A 14743-nucleotide genomic window follows, 5' to 3' on the forward strand; every position below is an offset into this window, starting at 1 on the left:
AGAGTGATAGATCAGCTTGAAGTTAAAAATAGATAAAGGGAAAAAGGGAAAAATTAAAAATAATTAAAAATAAGAAGAAGAAGAAAAGGATTTTACTTTGTTAATCTTTTCAGATCTACAATCAATAGCTTGTTATGTATCCTATCCATAGGAATCATCCTTGCACTACCAAAGGATATGACTTTTTCTTTTAAGTACCCGTCTTGTGATCATTAAAGAGAAAGTAACGAATATGGGAGCAATTTTTTTCTTTTACTTTTTGGGGGTAAAGTTAAGATGCTCAAACTATCATTTTTTTTCTTAGGATTTAGGATTTGGTTTCATCAATTTATTTGTTTTTATATGCTAATAGTAAAAATTTTCATTTAATAAGCGAAATTAAAAGACTACAACATATTTAATTTTTTTTAATATTTATATTATATCATAAGAGGTATATGTCATCTTGCTAATTTTGCTTATAAAATCTAAAATTCCACTATCACTGAATATGAAATAATTTCTCATATTATATTCTCTGTTTAATAGAATATTAGACTTTTAGTTCCCATAATTAAAGTTTAATCTCTAATAGCTTCTAATAAAAAAAAATCAAATCAGTTTGAACTTGAAAGAATTTTATTCTTGAGCAAATAATCCAAAAGGAATAGCTTATTATAGTTAGATCAGACATCTCCAGTTACAAGAATGGAACTGATTTATTCATACGATTTTACCTTCAAATTAGACAACTTTATGTGCACAATATAGCCTAGCTAGATAGCATATTCAGAAAAATATAATCTTCTAATCAAATTTCAAGTGATGATAGCAAATCCATCAATAGCAAGACAATGTTTATACAAATGCAATGAAAAAATCTTACAAATCACACGATTAGGATCACATGGAAGCCTTACACAGTGAATTTATTAAAAAGTTTTGGAAATTTTCAAAGGATAAAACAAGGAAAGAAGATATTTTCGATGAAGAAGTATGAACCGTCTCATTTTGGTTGTGATCATCAGCAACCTCTGTGTCTGATCACTAGAACCGTATTTGGTTTGCCTTTCGACCAAAGTATGAATATTGTTCTACACATGTGAAATGGACAATATAGGTGCATCTTGTCTCTCCACACTCAAGAGCCAGATCTAAGCAGGGCTGACCACATTTACAGCATTCAGGGTAAGGATAAACCTTTTGCACGAACACGAGAGAGTGTGCATGCTCACTTTCTATGAAGATGTTGGTTCCACGCTTGACAAATGGGTGATCTCCTAGAACACACTTGGGATGAGCTTTATTGTCACAAACTGCACAATAATAAAACCAATTGTTGGGGCTTCTTTCTTCTTCACAAATATCACAGTAATGATATTCTGAATAATCATTATCTTCATTGCATGTGAGAGTGAGAACATGTTCATCACATTTGTGACAAGCTGTTTGTGGAAGGAGAATACATCTGTAATGCACATTAAAATCGCAATCCTTGCATCTGTATGTTACATTGTTATCAATACTATCACCACAAGCATTACAGTACTGCCCACTATACTTGAGGTAAAAAAGAAGAGGGTGATTGTGTCCTTGACTTGTGCAGGCCGGAGAAAGTCCAGCACATCGAACGCAGATACGATCGTCGCAAATTTTGCATTTGTAGGAGAAACCACTGCACACGAAATTACAAAATCCACACATGTAAACACAATCTGCAATAAGGTTAAAGGAATGTTGGTGTACTTGAATCCAAATTTGCTTCTTCCTAGGTAACTCAGCACATGAGTTGTGGAGAAAGAAATCACATTGTAAACAACCATAAAAAGAAGTCTCGATCAGTTGACTGCAACCGTCACAACACTTATGATCCTTTACTTCATCATGCAGTATTAAATTGTGCTCGTGGCTGAAATGTTTCATCTCTGTATTCATCACATTTTCTCCATGTCTGATCTCTTTAATAACAGAAAAGCTGGGATCCACATTATCAGCTCCATTTTGATTAAGCTTCTCGAAAGCATCTCTTGACTCAATTTTGTAATACCACCAAGGATCTTGTAATGCACAATTCACATGGAGAATAAACTTGCAGTCAGAACAATAGTAACTGCCACACTCTTTATTGATCTCATGACAAATCACACATGCCAGTGCTCCACATTCATTGTCTACAACGGAGTATTTGTGGAAAACAGGATGGTGATGCCATATGCTTTTGATGATGCGTGGCAATGAAGTGCACTTCTTATGGACTATTAGGCTGCATGTTAAGCAAATATAAGAAACATAATTTCCTGAAGCGCCGCATGCATCACAAGTGAATGAGGATTGTCTTAACAACAACCTGGTGAATGGGTGTTCATGACTACTTGTATCTTCAATGATAGGTGGTTGTGAGACACATTCAATGTGAAGGACAAAATTGCAAATTGAACAGCAATAAACCAATCCCCCGGATTGGATTACTTTGCATGTTTTGCAAGGGACAAGATGACTATTAAATTGTAAAAAAAGAGAATGTTGGCGGTGGCGAGGATAATTGGTTTCAAGAGGTAGCTCAGCACATTTTTTATGTAGGCAAAATCCAGAATCAAGAGAAAGGTATGCAGAATCTAATAAAGGCTTCCAACAAGCAAAGCACTTAGCTTTTATGAGCTTTTCAGTATGATTCTCAGTGGAGATGGATGGGTCTTTGTTTTCAATCCATTGAAGCTGATCTCCAATTTTTCTTTCAGCAATGTCATACAAAAACAAAGCACATCCGATGTGAAGGTCTAAATCACAAGAACAATGATAAACAAACTTCTTGCAATCTTTGTCACAGAAATTGCAAACACACGTACCTGCACCATATGGCAAGCTTGATAAAAGATGAAGGCTGTGGTTGCGATGAAAGTGGTGATTTATCTCGGAAGGTGCCATGGCGCAGTTCTTGTCAAGATGAAACCCGCATGTCACACAGCTAAACATTGGACCCGAAATCTCCTCCTCACACCCAGAGCAATAAACTTTCTGATCACTTTCAAGGTTTCGCTCTTCATTGAAAACCAGAGGATGATTATGGCTAAAATGTTGAAGTTCCATGTCTCTCTTTTCTTTCTATGTAAGTTTGTGGGTAAGATAGTAGTGAATGCTTTTCTGGGAACAGCAACTCCACATATATATACTTCAAAAATCAAATTGTATCCAATAAAAAAATGATAAATAATTGTTTATTATGGAAGAACTGTTTCACCCTATTCATTCTCTCTTTTGTTCTCAAATTGTCTAATTTTAAGTGGGAGATTTATATTCAAATTCATTTCATCATATTTTCTATGTTACCACGATTTCCCACTGTGAACAATGGTGAAAATTATTGAATAATTCAATTGTAATGTGAAATGTATGACTTGAGCACACTGAATTACAAAATGTTCCCAATTTCAAAATTTTTCTTGTTAAAAAGAATATTTCTAATTAAAGCCAAGAATGTAGGAACATCTATTTCATGTTGTATATCACCAATCAATTGGAACCCCAATAAAAAAAAAAAACACTTAATTCTTTTAATAAAAAAAAGGTTGTAACTTAAGAATAGCAAATTAGATTATATGTATTGACATTTAAATTTTAAACATATTAAATACCAATTGAACTAAGACTTAAAAATAACTGTATGAATTAACGAAATTAAATCTCGAACTAAAAAGAAAGGAATAATTTCATAATCATGTAACTTATATAGAAACACGTGGATAGATCAATTTGAAGTTGAAAATAAATAAAAAAAAAATGAAAGGGGAAGAAGAAGAAATGAATTTTATTTTATTAATCTCTTTAAGTTTATATCTGTGCAAAACCATTTAGATGAACAAGCAATGGCTTGTATATAACATATCCGTACAAACCGTCTTTTTATTATTTTCTTGAAAATATATTTGATTCTTTCTTAATTTATACTTATCTTGTGCGATTAGTAAACATAAAGTAAAAATACCTATCTTGTGCGATCATTAAACATAAAGTAAATGTAATTTAAATATGAGAGCATATTCTTTTCTTTTACTTTTCAAAATTAAAGTTGGTTCATGTAATAAATTTTAAGAGACAATATTCAATAAATTTAGACTATATGTGATGTATAGGATGATTGATAGGATAAGATAATAATGATACTATATTATGTTTAGTTTGTATTTAAAGAAATGGATAATATTATAAGGAGGATTAATCATTTTCTTAATATGAGATGATTCAATCCTCTCAAGGTAGAGAGGGTTATTTATAATTTATGAGATTGAACTTACATGTATTATTATATTTTTAAAAATTACACAATAACTTAAATTATATAAACTTTGAGGAATACTAATTTTAATCAATAAATAAAATTATCTTATTTTAATCATTTCACATATCAAACACACGATAAGATGACATTGTTGAATCTAATCTTTTTATACTATCATATTATTATATTCTATCATAATTTTATACACAAAGCACACCTTAGAGTTTAAATTTCAATATTTGCAATTTTTTTATCCTAGATTGTTTTTTTTTTTTAAAGAAGATCATAGTTTGAAATAGAAAAAAAAATGTAGAAGCTATAATTTAAATTTCTAACCTATTAACATCACAATTTAAAAAAAAAAGGAAAACTATACAAACTAATTAAATTAAGTCTCGACTTTAAACACGGTATCCCTCCAAAGTTGTCATTATTATTTTTCTTGCAAATTATGAATTTGTTAGTTTGCAATGCTGGTTTGATCTTCAACTTGAATATAACTAAGAGCTTAATTACTTAGATTATGCTTTTTCTTTTTCTTTTTCTTTTGGTAGTTTCCTGGCTAATCCTTCTTTATCCCTTTCTTGCTCATTCATTTCTCCAAATACTATCAATTCTGTTTCTTTTTTCTTTACCTTTGATCCATTTGAATTCTAATGTGATTAATCCAACTTTTCTAACAGGAATTGGGTAATTGAAGAAATCAAAGAAGCTAATTCCGATAGTCATCTTTGTCTCATAAGATTATGTTTGGTGCATAGGATGATAGATAAAATAGGATGATAATCATTTTATATTATATTTGATTTGTATCTAAAGAAAAGGATAAAATTACAAGGAGGATTAATATCCTTTGGATATAAGATAATTCAATTCTCCTAAAGTGGAAAAGATTATTTTTAATTAATGAGCTTAATTTTTATATCCTATTATATCCTTAAAAATTACATTAATAATTTAAATTATACAAACTTTACGAAAAGATAATTTTGATTAATAAATAAATTATTTTATTTTAATCATTGCACACATCAAATATAAGATAAAATGCTATTATTTAATTTAATCATATTCATAATATTATCTTATCATAATTTTTTGTATTAAACACATGTTAAGTTCTTTACCTCCCTAAAAGAACTTTGTCAGAACCTGTTTGCTTGTGACTCAATAAATCACTATTTTGAGTTTACTTCACTATTTTCATTGGATTGAGCCATAAAATTTTTGTACGGCACATTCAATTATGTGACATAAATAAATAAAATTGTCTGGATAGATAACATAATTACTCTCAATTTTCAAGATCAAGTTAAAAAAACATTAACTATCCTCACATAACTATATATATGTACTTAATTAATTAACTTTAATTTAATTCAAAAATTAAACTTAAGATTAAAATGATAATTTATTATTTAAGTAACTGCATTTATTTAATGCTCTTCATATATTAAATAATAATATATGTTAAATATATATCTATTTAATTATTAAATATATACCAAAGCTTGAAAATTCAAATCCATGTCAATCTTGCATCTATGCTTGTTTGGTCCAGCAGAAGCTTTTATAAAAAGTGTTACTAAAATGAAGGTATTCTAAAAGTGTTGTAAAAAGAAATGAAAACAGCGATCGACAAATTTAATACAAAATATTATAAAATGTTCAAAAAATTTATTTTATAGTATTTTTGTATATTTTTAATAAATAAAAATTAAATAATCAATTTTTGTTAAATTAAATTATATGTTTTTAAGTGAAAAAATAAAAAGATATTTCGGTTAATTATAATAACAAAAAACAAATGAGTTCAATAGAAAATAGATAAAATAAAAAAAAATAATGTAAAATAATATAATTTTTCTTATAATTTTATGACTATTAAAGAAAAAAGTGAGAATGCAAAATTTTCTCGTGAAGACCTGTTATTAAAATTAGAACTTCTTAAAAAAATTTTGATTTATATCTTCATTTAAAAGTTCAAATTTCTTTCTCACACAAACTAAAATTCTTAAAATTCTGAGAACCAAACACTTGACTTCTGCTTCTGCAATAGATAAGTCATTCCATAAGCTTGGCTAAACACTCATCTAACATTTGTCTTTTTGTTTAGTCATCTTTTTCTTTTAATTCCTTCATGATATTTCGTTATCAATTTAAATGGTTGTTTTCGGTCTACAGATGATATATCAGCTTAACTTACATGGTCTTTATTGAAAGGGATTGATCATGACTAGAATTTTGTTGGAGATCATCACAGCTTTGATATCACTTGTTGGGTTAAAGAGTCTCAATCCAATCACATCAGCAGAAGCATAATCAAACAATCAATCAATCATACAAGAGACAGTAATTTAACGTGGTTCGGTCTAATCGACCTACGTTCATGGATGAAAAATAAGATCCACTAGTTGTAGAGAATTACAAACATACAAATCAAATCAGCAACCTCTCAACAATCAATACTCATAAGACACTCTCAATCTCCTCTAGTCCTAGAGTATTCTCAATCCAAACAAACACATCCCATGTGTACCCTTTCAACACAAACAAATACATACCCATATGTACCCATTCATCATATCTATGTGGACCCTCTCAGTCTCCTCTAGTCCACTCACAAATATTCAAACATTCAAACATACACACCCATAAGACATAAATCTCCAGTATTTCTATGGGATGTCTATTCCACAAAACCCTACAACTCTCTTACATCCTTTTCTCATACCTAACCCTGCAAAGACTTCACCTATTTATAACCATACAAACTTGCCTATTAAAAATCCCTCTCTTTTTAGAATTCTTCTTCTGCAAGTCAAACTTGCCTATTAAGAATCCCTTTCTTTTTAGAATTCTTTTTCTGTAAGTCTTTTTGTCCATCAAGCAATATCTAATAAATCTCTAACAAATCCCAAACAAATCTCCTATGGGATTTAAGTCATTATTCCTAACAATCTCCACCTTGACTCAAATTTCATCAATCATATGTCTCTATGCTAAACATGCTTAGCTCAACTTACAATGAAAGTCTCACAATCATCTTCTCTTGTGTGTCTTCACGCTTCATACAAACTGATCTTTAATCTTTAAAATATGAACTCGAACTCTCCTCTTGAATTGAGTGTTAAAAAAATGGGGTCTAGCCTCATGTAAGTGATTTTGGACCAAGTAAAGGCCATGGGCCTTGATCTTTCATTTTACACAAAGCCCTAGCTACTTAATAAAAAAGATGTGGGGTTGTTTTATGAGTGTGTCGAAAACCAAGTAGAGAAAGAACAAAAGCCAGGAAAAGCAAAAAAAAATAAGAGAAGGGAGAGTTAGTTGAACGGAAGTCGATCCGTGATCCGATTGAGTTGGAACCTTGTCAGGAGGTTTATGATTCAGAGTTCTACATTCTGAACGGTAAAGATCGGGTTTGAAGCTCTCTAGGAACAAATCCAGGGTGTATTTGTTGAGTTACTTATTTGGTAAGATTTCTCCAATTGTTTCTCTAGTTGTTGATTAGCTCTAGTTTTAGCTAGAGAAGAACTTTGTATACCTATTATTTGATAGTGAAGATTTTTTTGGTGGTCTGGGGTTTTTTTCCTCTACACTGGAGGGTTTTCCACGTAAATCTTGGTGTGCTTTATTTTTCCTACGTCTTTGATTATTGATTGTTGTCTATTGCTTCTGTATTATTATGATTATTGCTTCTGGTGCAACAAGTGGTATCAGAGCGAGGGTAATTTTGAGACATTAATACAAAAGTAACCCATGATAGAAGTAAATTCTATTTGAGATCATGAAAGGTGATACAGGTTTCATGATAAAATTAACAGCATCAAATTATTCAATTTGGAAGTCTATGATGGAAGATCATCTATACTGTAAAGATTTGTATGAGCCAGTGTTAGGTGATTCGACTAAACCAACAGATATGAAAGATGACAGCTGGAAGAAGCTAGGTAGAAAGACGCTGGCTACAATCAAAAAATAGGTTGATATCAGCGTGTTCCATCATGTAGCGCAGGAGTCAGATACTCACACTATTTGAAAAAAATTGACAGCATTGTATGAGAGAAAAATAGGTATGAATAAAGTTATCCTTGTTAAAAAGCTTGCAACTTTACAGTACATGGATGGAGGATCTGTTACAGAGCACTTGAGTGATTTTCAAGATATATTTAATCGAATGACTACTATGGAGCTTAAGATGGATGATGAAATGAAGGCATTATTTCTTTTAGGTTCATTGCCAAATAGCTGGAATACTTTAGTTGTGACTATTCTTAATTCAGCTTCTGATTATAAGGTGACATTGGAGATGGTAAGAACAGTATGCTTAATAAAAAAGTAAGGCGAAAAGATGTAGACCCTGAGAATCAAGCTCTGGTCACAGAAAACAGGGGTAGAAACATTGACAGAGGTCAAGACTCAAAAGGCCTTGGTAAGTCTAAACATAGATCCAAGTCTAGAGGTAAAGTGAAGTGTTTCTATTATGGTAAGGCAGGTCATATAAAATGAAACTGTAAAATCTTGAAGCAAAAGCGAAAAGATGAGAAAGGCAAGAGTTCAGATGATGGTAATGTTATAGCAGTGAATTCAGATAGTGATTTAGTTACTTTGATTTGTACACATGGTGATTGTAATCATGTTAGTGATCCTAGCATTGAGTGGATAATTGACACAGGAGCGACATATCATTGTGTTCCTAAGAGAGAGTTGTTTACAGCTTATAAAGCAGGAGACTTTGGTTGTACCAAGATGAGAAACAAGAGTGTGTCACAGATTATTGGGATTGGTGATATTATTGTACAAACTAGTACAGGCTGCATGTTGACTTTGAGGGATGTCAGATATATTTCAGATATGAGAATGAACTTGCTTGCTATTAATGTCCTTGATAAAGAGGGATATGAAAGTCAACAAAAGAATAGACAGTGAAAGCTTTTCAGAGGATCTATGGTAGTTGCAAGGGGAAAACTATGCTGCACAATGTATAAGACATGGATACAATTGAATGGTAACCAGGTAAATACCGTTGAAAATGATGCTTCAACAAACTTATGGCACAGGAGGTTGGCATACATGAATGAAAAAGGGTTACAGGTTTTGGCAAGGCAGTCTTTCATTCCCTTGACCAAAGGTATGTCTCTTGATTCATGTGATTATTATTTGTTTGGTAAGCATCATAGAGTTTTTTTCGTAAAAGTTCTCAGAGAAAATAAAATAGATTGGAATTAATTTATTCTGACGTATGTGGTCCCATTGAGGTTGAGTCATTAGGTGGTAGTAGATATTTTGTTACTTTTATTGATAATGCTTCACGTAAGACTTGGGTGTATATGTTGAAATACCAAAGTCAGGTACTGTAGTATTTTCAAAAATTTCATGTCATGGTTGAAAGGATAATACCCTTGAAGTGTATTCAAACTGATAATGGTGGAGAATACACATCTAAAGGCTTTGAAAGTATTGCTCAAAGCATGGGATTAAGCATAAGAGGACAGAACCTGAAACATCGCAACATAATGGTATAGCTGAAAAAATGAATCACACCATTGTGGAAAAAGTCAGATGTATGTTGAGGATGGTAAAATTACCAAAGCCATTCTAGGGTGAAGCAGTCAACATGGCTTATTATTTACTTAACAGATCACCATCAGTTCCTTTGGGCTTTGATATTCTAGAAAGAGTATGGACAAGGAAAGATACTTCATACTCTCACTTGAAAGTTTTTGGGTGTAAAGCATTCATGCATGTGTCGAAAGAACAGAGGTCAAAGCTTGACAGTAAAGCTACACAGTGTGTGTTTGTAGGATATGGTGATGAGGAATTTGGCTACAGGGTATGAGATTCAGTAAAAAGAAAGACAGTCAAAAGTAGAGATGTGGTCTTTCATGAAAAAAAAATCATAGTAGACCTTGAGAAAAATGAGAAGACTACACGGGTTACTATTGAGTGTGATGTTTCAACACCGGCAGGGATTCCATAAGAAAAAGCCACAAATGGTGAAAATGAGCAAGAAACAGAACTTGGGGATATGAATGAGCCAGCCACAGTTGGTGATGAGCCAGATGCAATTAGTTTTAAGTAGGGGGAGCAATCCTCTCTACCTGAGAGTGTTGAGCAAGAAGAGCTACCTTTGGCATCAAGTGATATAGAGTCTCAGCCTAAGAGATCTACTAAAGAGCATAAATCATCTACCAGGTATCCAAGTTCAAATTTTATTTTAGTTACCAGTGAAAGGGAGCCAGAAAGCTTTCAAGATGTGCAAACTACTCCAGATAGAGAGCACTGATTAAAAGTAATGAAAAAAGAGATGGAGTCATTACGAAAGAATGGTACTTATAATCTTGTTAAACTTTCAACAAGGAAGAGGCCATTAAAGAATAAATGGGTGTTCAAGTTGAAAAAAGATGGTGACAAACTAGCGAGGTATAAAGCTCGATTGGTAGTAAAAGGTTTTTCTCAGAAACCAGGCATCGATTTTGATGAGATTTTTGCTCCAACTATAAAGATGAGTTCTATTCGAGTGGTACTGGGATTAGCAGCTAGTTTGAATCTTGAGCTTGAGCAACTTGATGTTAAAACTGCATTTTTGCATGGTGATTTGCATGAGGACATTTATATGAATCAGCCTGAGGGTTTTGAAGTGAAAGGGAAAGATCACTTAGTTTGCAAATTGAAGAAAAGCTTGTATAGCTTGAAACAAGCTCCGCGACAGTGGTATAAGAAGTTTGATTCTTTTATGGTGAGTCTTAGCTATAAAAGAACAGCAACGGATTCTTGTGTGTATGTTAAACAATTCCCTAATGGTAACTTCATTATCCTCTATTATTATATGTTGATGATATGTTGATTGTAGGATAAGATGCTAGTATGGTTTGCAGGTTGAAAGAACAATTGTCTAAGTCCTTTGATATGAAAGATTTAGGTCTAGCAAAGCAGATTCTTGGTATAGACATTATCCAAGATAAGAGAGCTGAAAAGCTGTGGTTGTCACAGAAAAAGTATGTTAAACGAGTGCTTGGTAGATTCAACATGCAACATGCTAAATCAGTTAGCAGTCCACTTGCCAATCATTTTCATCTAAGTAAGAAATCTTGTCCAGTGTCTAAAAAAAAGTAACTAGCTATGTCTAGTATTCTTTATTCTTCTGCAGTCAGTTTTTTAATGTATCTTATGAATTGTACAAGGCTTGAATTGCTCATGCAATTGGTGTAGTGAGCAGATTTCTTTCTAATCTGAGAAAGATTCACTGGAAAGCAATGAAATGGATTTTTAGATATTTGAGGGGTACCTCAAAAATGTGCTTGACTTATGGAGTTTCACAACTAGTTCTAGAAGGGTTTACTGATGTTGACATGCGGTGATCTTGATGGTAGGAAATCTACTTCAGGGTATTTGTTCACTTTTACAGGAGAAACTGTATCTTATGAAAATGTTCTTTGTCAACTACAGAGGTTGAGTATATTGCAGCAACTGAAGCATGTAAAGAAATGCTTTGGATAAAACGTTTTCTTATTGAATTAGGGTTGAATAAAAAAGAGTATGTGATATTTTATGATAGCCAGAGTGCTTTAGATTTGAGTAAGAATACCATGTACCATGCTAGAACAAAGCACATTGATGTTAGATATCATTGGTTATGTTCAGTGATTGAAGAACAGTAGATGCTATTGAAGAAAGTAAATACTGATAAGAATGTAACAGATATGTTGACTAAGATACTTCCCAGGAAAAAGCTTGAGCTTTGCAGTAACTTAGCCTAAATGAGTTCCCTGGCCAAGGTAAGTTCCAAATGAAACTACTATGGTGATGAATCTCCTCCTAATGGAGCTGGAAGGAGAGATTGTTAGGAAAATGGGTTCCAGCCTCATATAAGTAGTTTTGGACCAAGTAAAAGCCATGGACCTTGATCTTTCATTTTACACAGAGCCCTAGCTACTTAATAAAAAAGAGGTGGGGTTGTTTTATGAGTGTGTCGAAAACCAAGTAGAGAAAGAACAAAAGCCAGGAAAAGTAGAGAGAAAAAAAGAAAAGGGAGAGTTGGTTGAACGAAAGTCGATCCGTGGTCCGATTGAATTGGAACCTTGTTAGGACATTTATGATTCAAAGTTCTACATTCTGAATGGTGAAGATCAGGTTTGAAGCTCTCTAGGAACAAATCTATGGTGTATTTGTTGAGTCACTTATTTGGTGAGATTTCTCCAATTGTTTCTCTAGTTGTTGATTAGCTCTAGTTTTAGCTAGAGAAGAACTTTGTATACCTATTATTTGATAGTGAAGATTTTTCTAGTGGTCCGTAGTTTTTTTTCCTTTACACTGGAGGGTTTTCCACGTAAATCTTGGTATACTTTATTTTTCCTGCGTCTTTGATTATTGATTGTTGTCTATTGCTTCTGTATTGTTGTAATTATTGCTTCAGGCGCAATATTGAGCTCCTCTAGGCTTGCCTCTTCTCATAACTCAAACCCTTAACTTTTTCCAAGTCTTGAACCTTCAGCTCTGATACCACTTATTAGGGATTACCATAGCTTTGATACCACTGGTTAGGTTAAAAGCCTCCAATCCAATCACACCAACGGAAGTGAAATCAAATAATCAATCAAATACATAAGAGACAATAATTTAACATAGTTTGGTCCAACTGACCTACGTTCACAGATGAGAAACAAAATCCACCAGTTGTAGAGAATTACAAACATACTCAAATCAATCTCATACAACAATCAATACCCATAAACCCTCTCAATCTCTTTTAGTCTTATGGAGTATTCTCAACTCAAACAAACACAAACCCATGTGCATTCTTTCAACATAACCAAACGCATACCCATATACACCCATACATCATACCTATATAGACCCTCTCAGTCTCTTCTAGTTCACTTACAAACAAACATACACACCCATAAGACGTAAAGCCCCAGTACTCCTATTTAGTGTTTATCCCACAAAATCCCACAACTCTCTTATATCTTTTTCTCATACCTAACCTAGAAGAGACTTCACCTATTTATAACTATACGAACTTGCCTATTAAGAATCACTCTCCTTTTAGAATTCTTCTTCTGTAAGTCAAACTTGCCTATTAAGAATCTCTTTTTTTTTAGAATTCTTTTTCTGCAAGTCCTCTTATCCATCAAGCAATATCTAATAAATTTCAAACAAATCTCCTATGGGATTTGAGTCATTATTCCTAACAAATTTCTCAAGTTTTTCAGATCAAGAGAGCCAAGAAGCTTTGATACACTCCTATAACACAAATTTATTGGTTTATGCGAAGCAATAAACCAATCCTCCAGATCGGATTACTTCGCATGTTTTGCAAGGGATAAGATGACTATTAAATTGTTAAAAAAGAAAATGTTGGCGGTGGCGAGGATAATTGGTTTCAAGAGGTTGCTCAGCACATTTTTTATGTAGGCAAAATCCAGAATCAAGAGAAAGGTATGCAGAATCTAATAAAGGCTTCCAACAGGCAAAGCACTAAGCTTTCTTGAGCTCTTCAGAATGATTTTCAGTGGAGATGGATGGGTCTTTATTTTCAATCCATTGAAGCTGATCTCCAATTTTTTTTCAGCAATGTCACACAAAAACAAAGCACATTTGATGTGAAGGTTTAAACCACAAGAACAATGATAAACAAACTTCTTGCAATATTTGTCACAGAAATTGCAATAACACCAACCTGCACTATATGGCGAGCTTGCTAGAAGATTAAGGCTGTGGTTACGATGAAAGGGGTGATTTATCTCAGAAGGTGCCATGGCGCAGTTCTTGTCAAGATGAAACCAGCATGTCACACAGCTAAACATTGGACCCGAAATCACCTCCTCACACCCAGAGCAACAAACCTCCTGATCACTTTCTTGTCTTCGCTCTTCATTGGAAACCAGAGGATGATTATGGATAAAATGTTGAGGTTCCATCTCTCTCTCTCTCTCGTTTCTTTCTATGTAAGTTCGCAGGTGAGATAGTAGTGAATGCTTTTCTGGGAACAGCAAGCACACATACATATACTTCAAAAATCAAATTGTTTCCAATAAAAAAATGATAAATAATTATTTGTTATGGAAGGACCATTTCACCCTGTCATTCTCTGTTTTGTGTCTAATTTTAAGTGGGAGATTTATTTTTTTTAATGGCTGTAATCTTTAATATTTATATTTAGTTTCTAATCTCTATCAAGGTTTATATTCAAATTCATTTCATCATGTTTTTTATGTTACCACTATTTCCCACTGTGAACAATTAATGATGAAAATTATTGTATACATCAATGGTAAAATTTTTTAAATATCAATCACAAGCAAATTAAGAGGATTATTATATGTCCATTAAGTTATTAATTAAGTAAATTAATGTAATTATTATAAAAACATAGCAATTATAAAAATCAGTTCATGGAGTTTAAAAATTATTTTGTTTATATATAAAATAATCATATATTAATATTTTATTATGTTTGTAATGTGAAATATATGACTTGAGTAC

The 14743-nt window shown here is 32.5% G+C and overlaps 1 protein-coding gene across 1 annotated transcript; it reads right to left on the reverse strand.

The window, feature by feature from the left end:
• Nucleotides 1-811: 811 nt before the first annotated feature.
• On the reverse strand, nucleotides 812-3185 carry LOC111297614 (uncharacterized). The gene has a single exon (XM_022892269.2). The coding sequence runs from the start codon at nucleotides 3064-3066 to the stop codon at nucleotides 1027-1029; it is 2040 nt and encodes a 679-aa protein (XP_022748004.2). The 5' UTR covers nucleotides 3067-3185; the 3' UTR covers nucleotides 812-1026.
• Between the last annotated feature and the right edge of the window lie 11558 nt (nucleotides 3186-14743).

This window comes from Durio zibethinus, chromosome 12 (assembly GCF_047325235.1).
Source record: "Durio zibethinus cultivar Kanyao isolate XHJ-2024 chromosome 12, ASM4732523v1, whole genome shotgun sequence".
Lineage (NCBI taxonomy): Eukaryota > Viridiplantae > Streptophyta > Magnoliopsida > Malvales > Malvaceae > Durio > Durio zibethinus.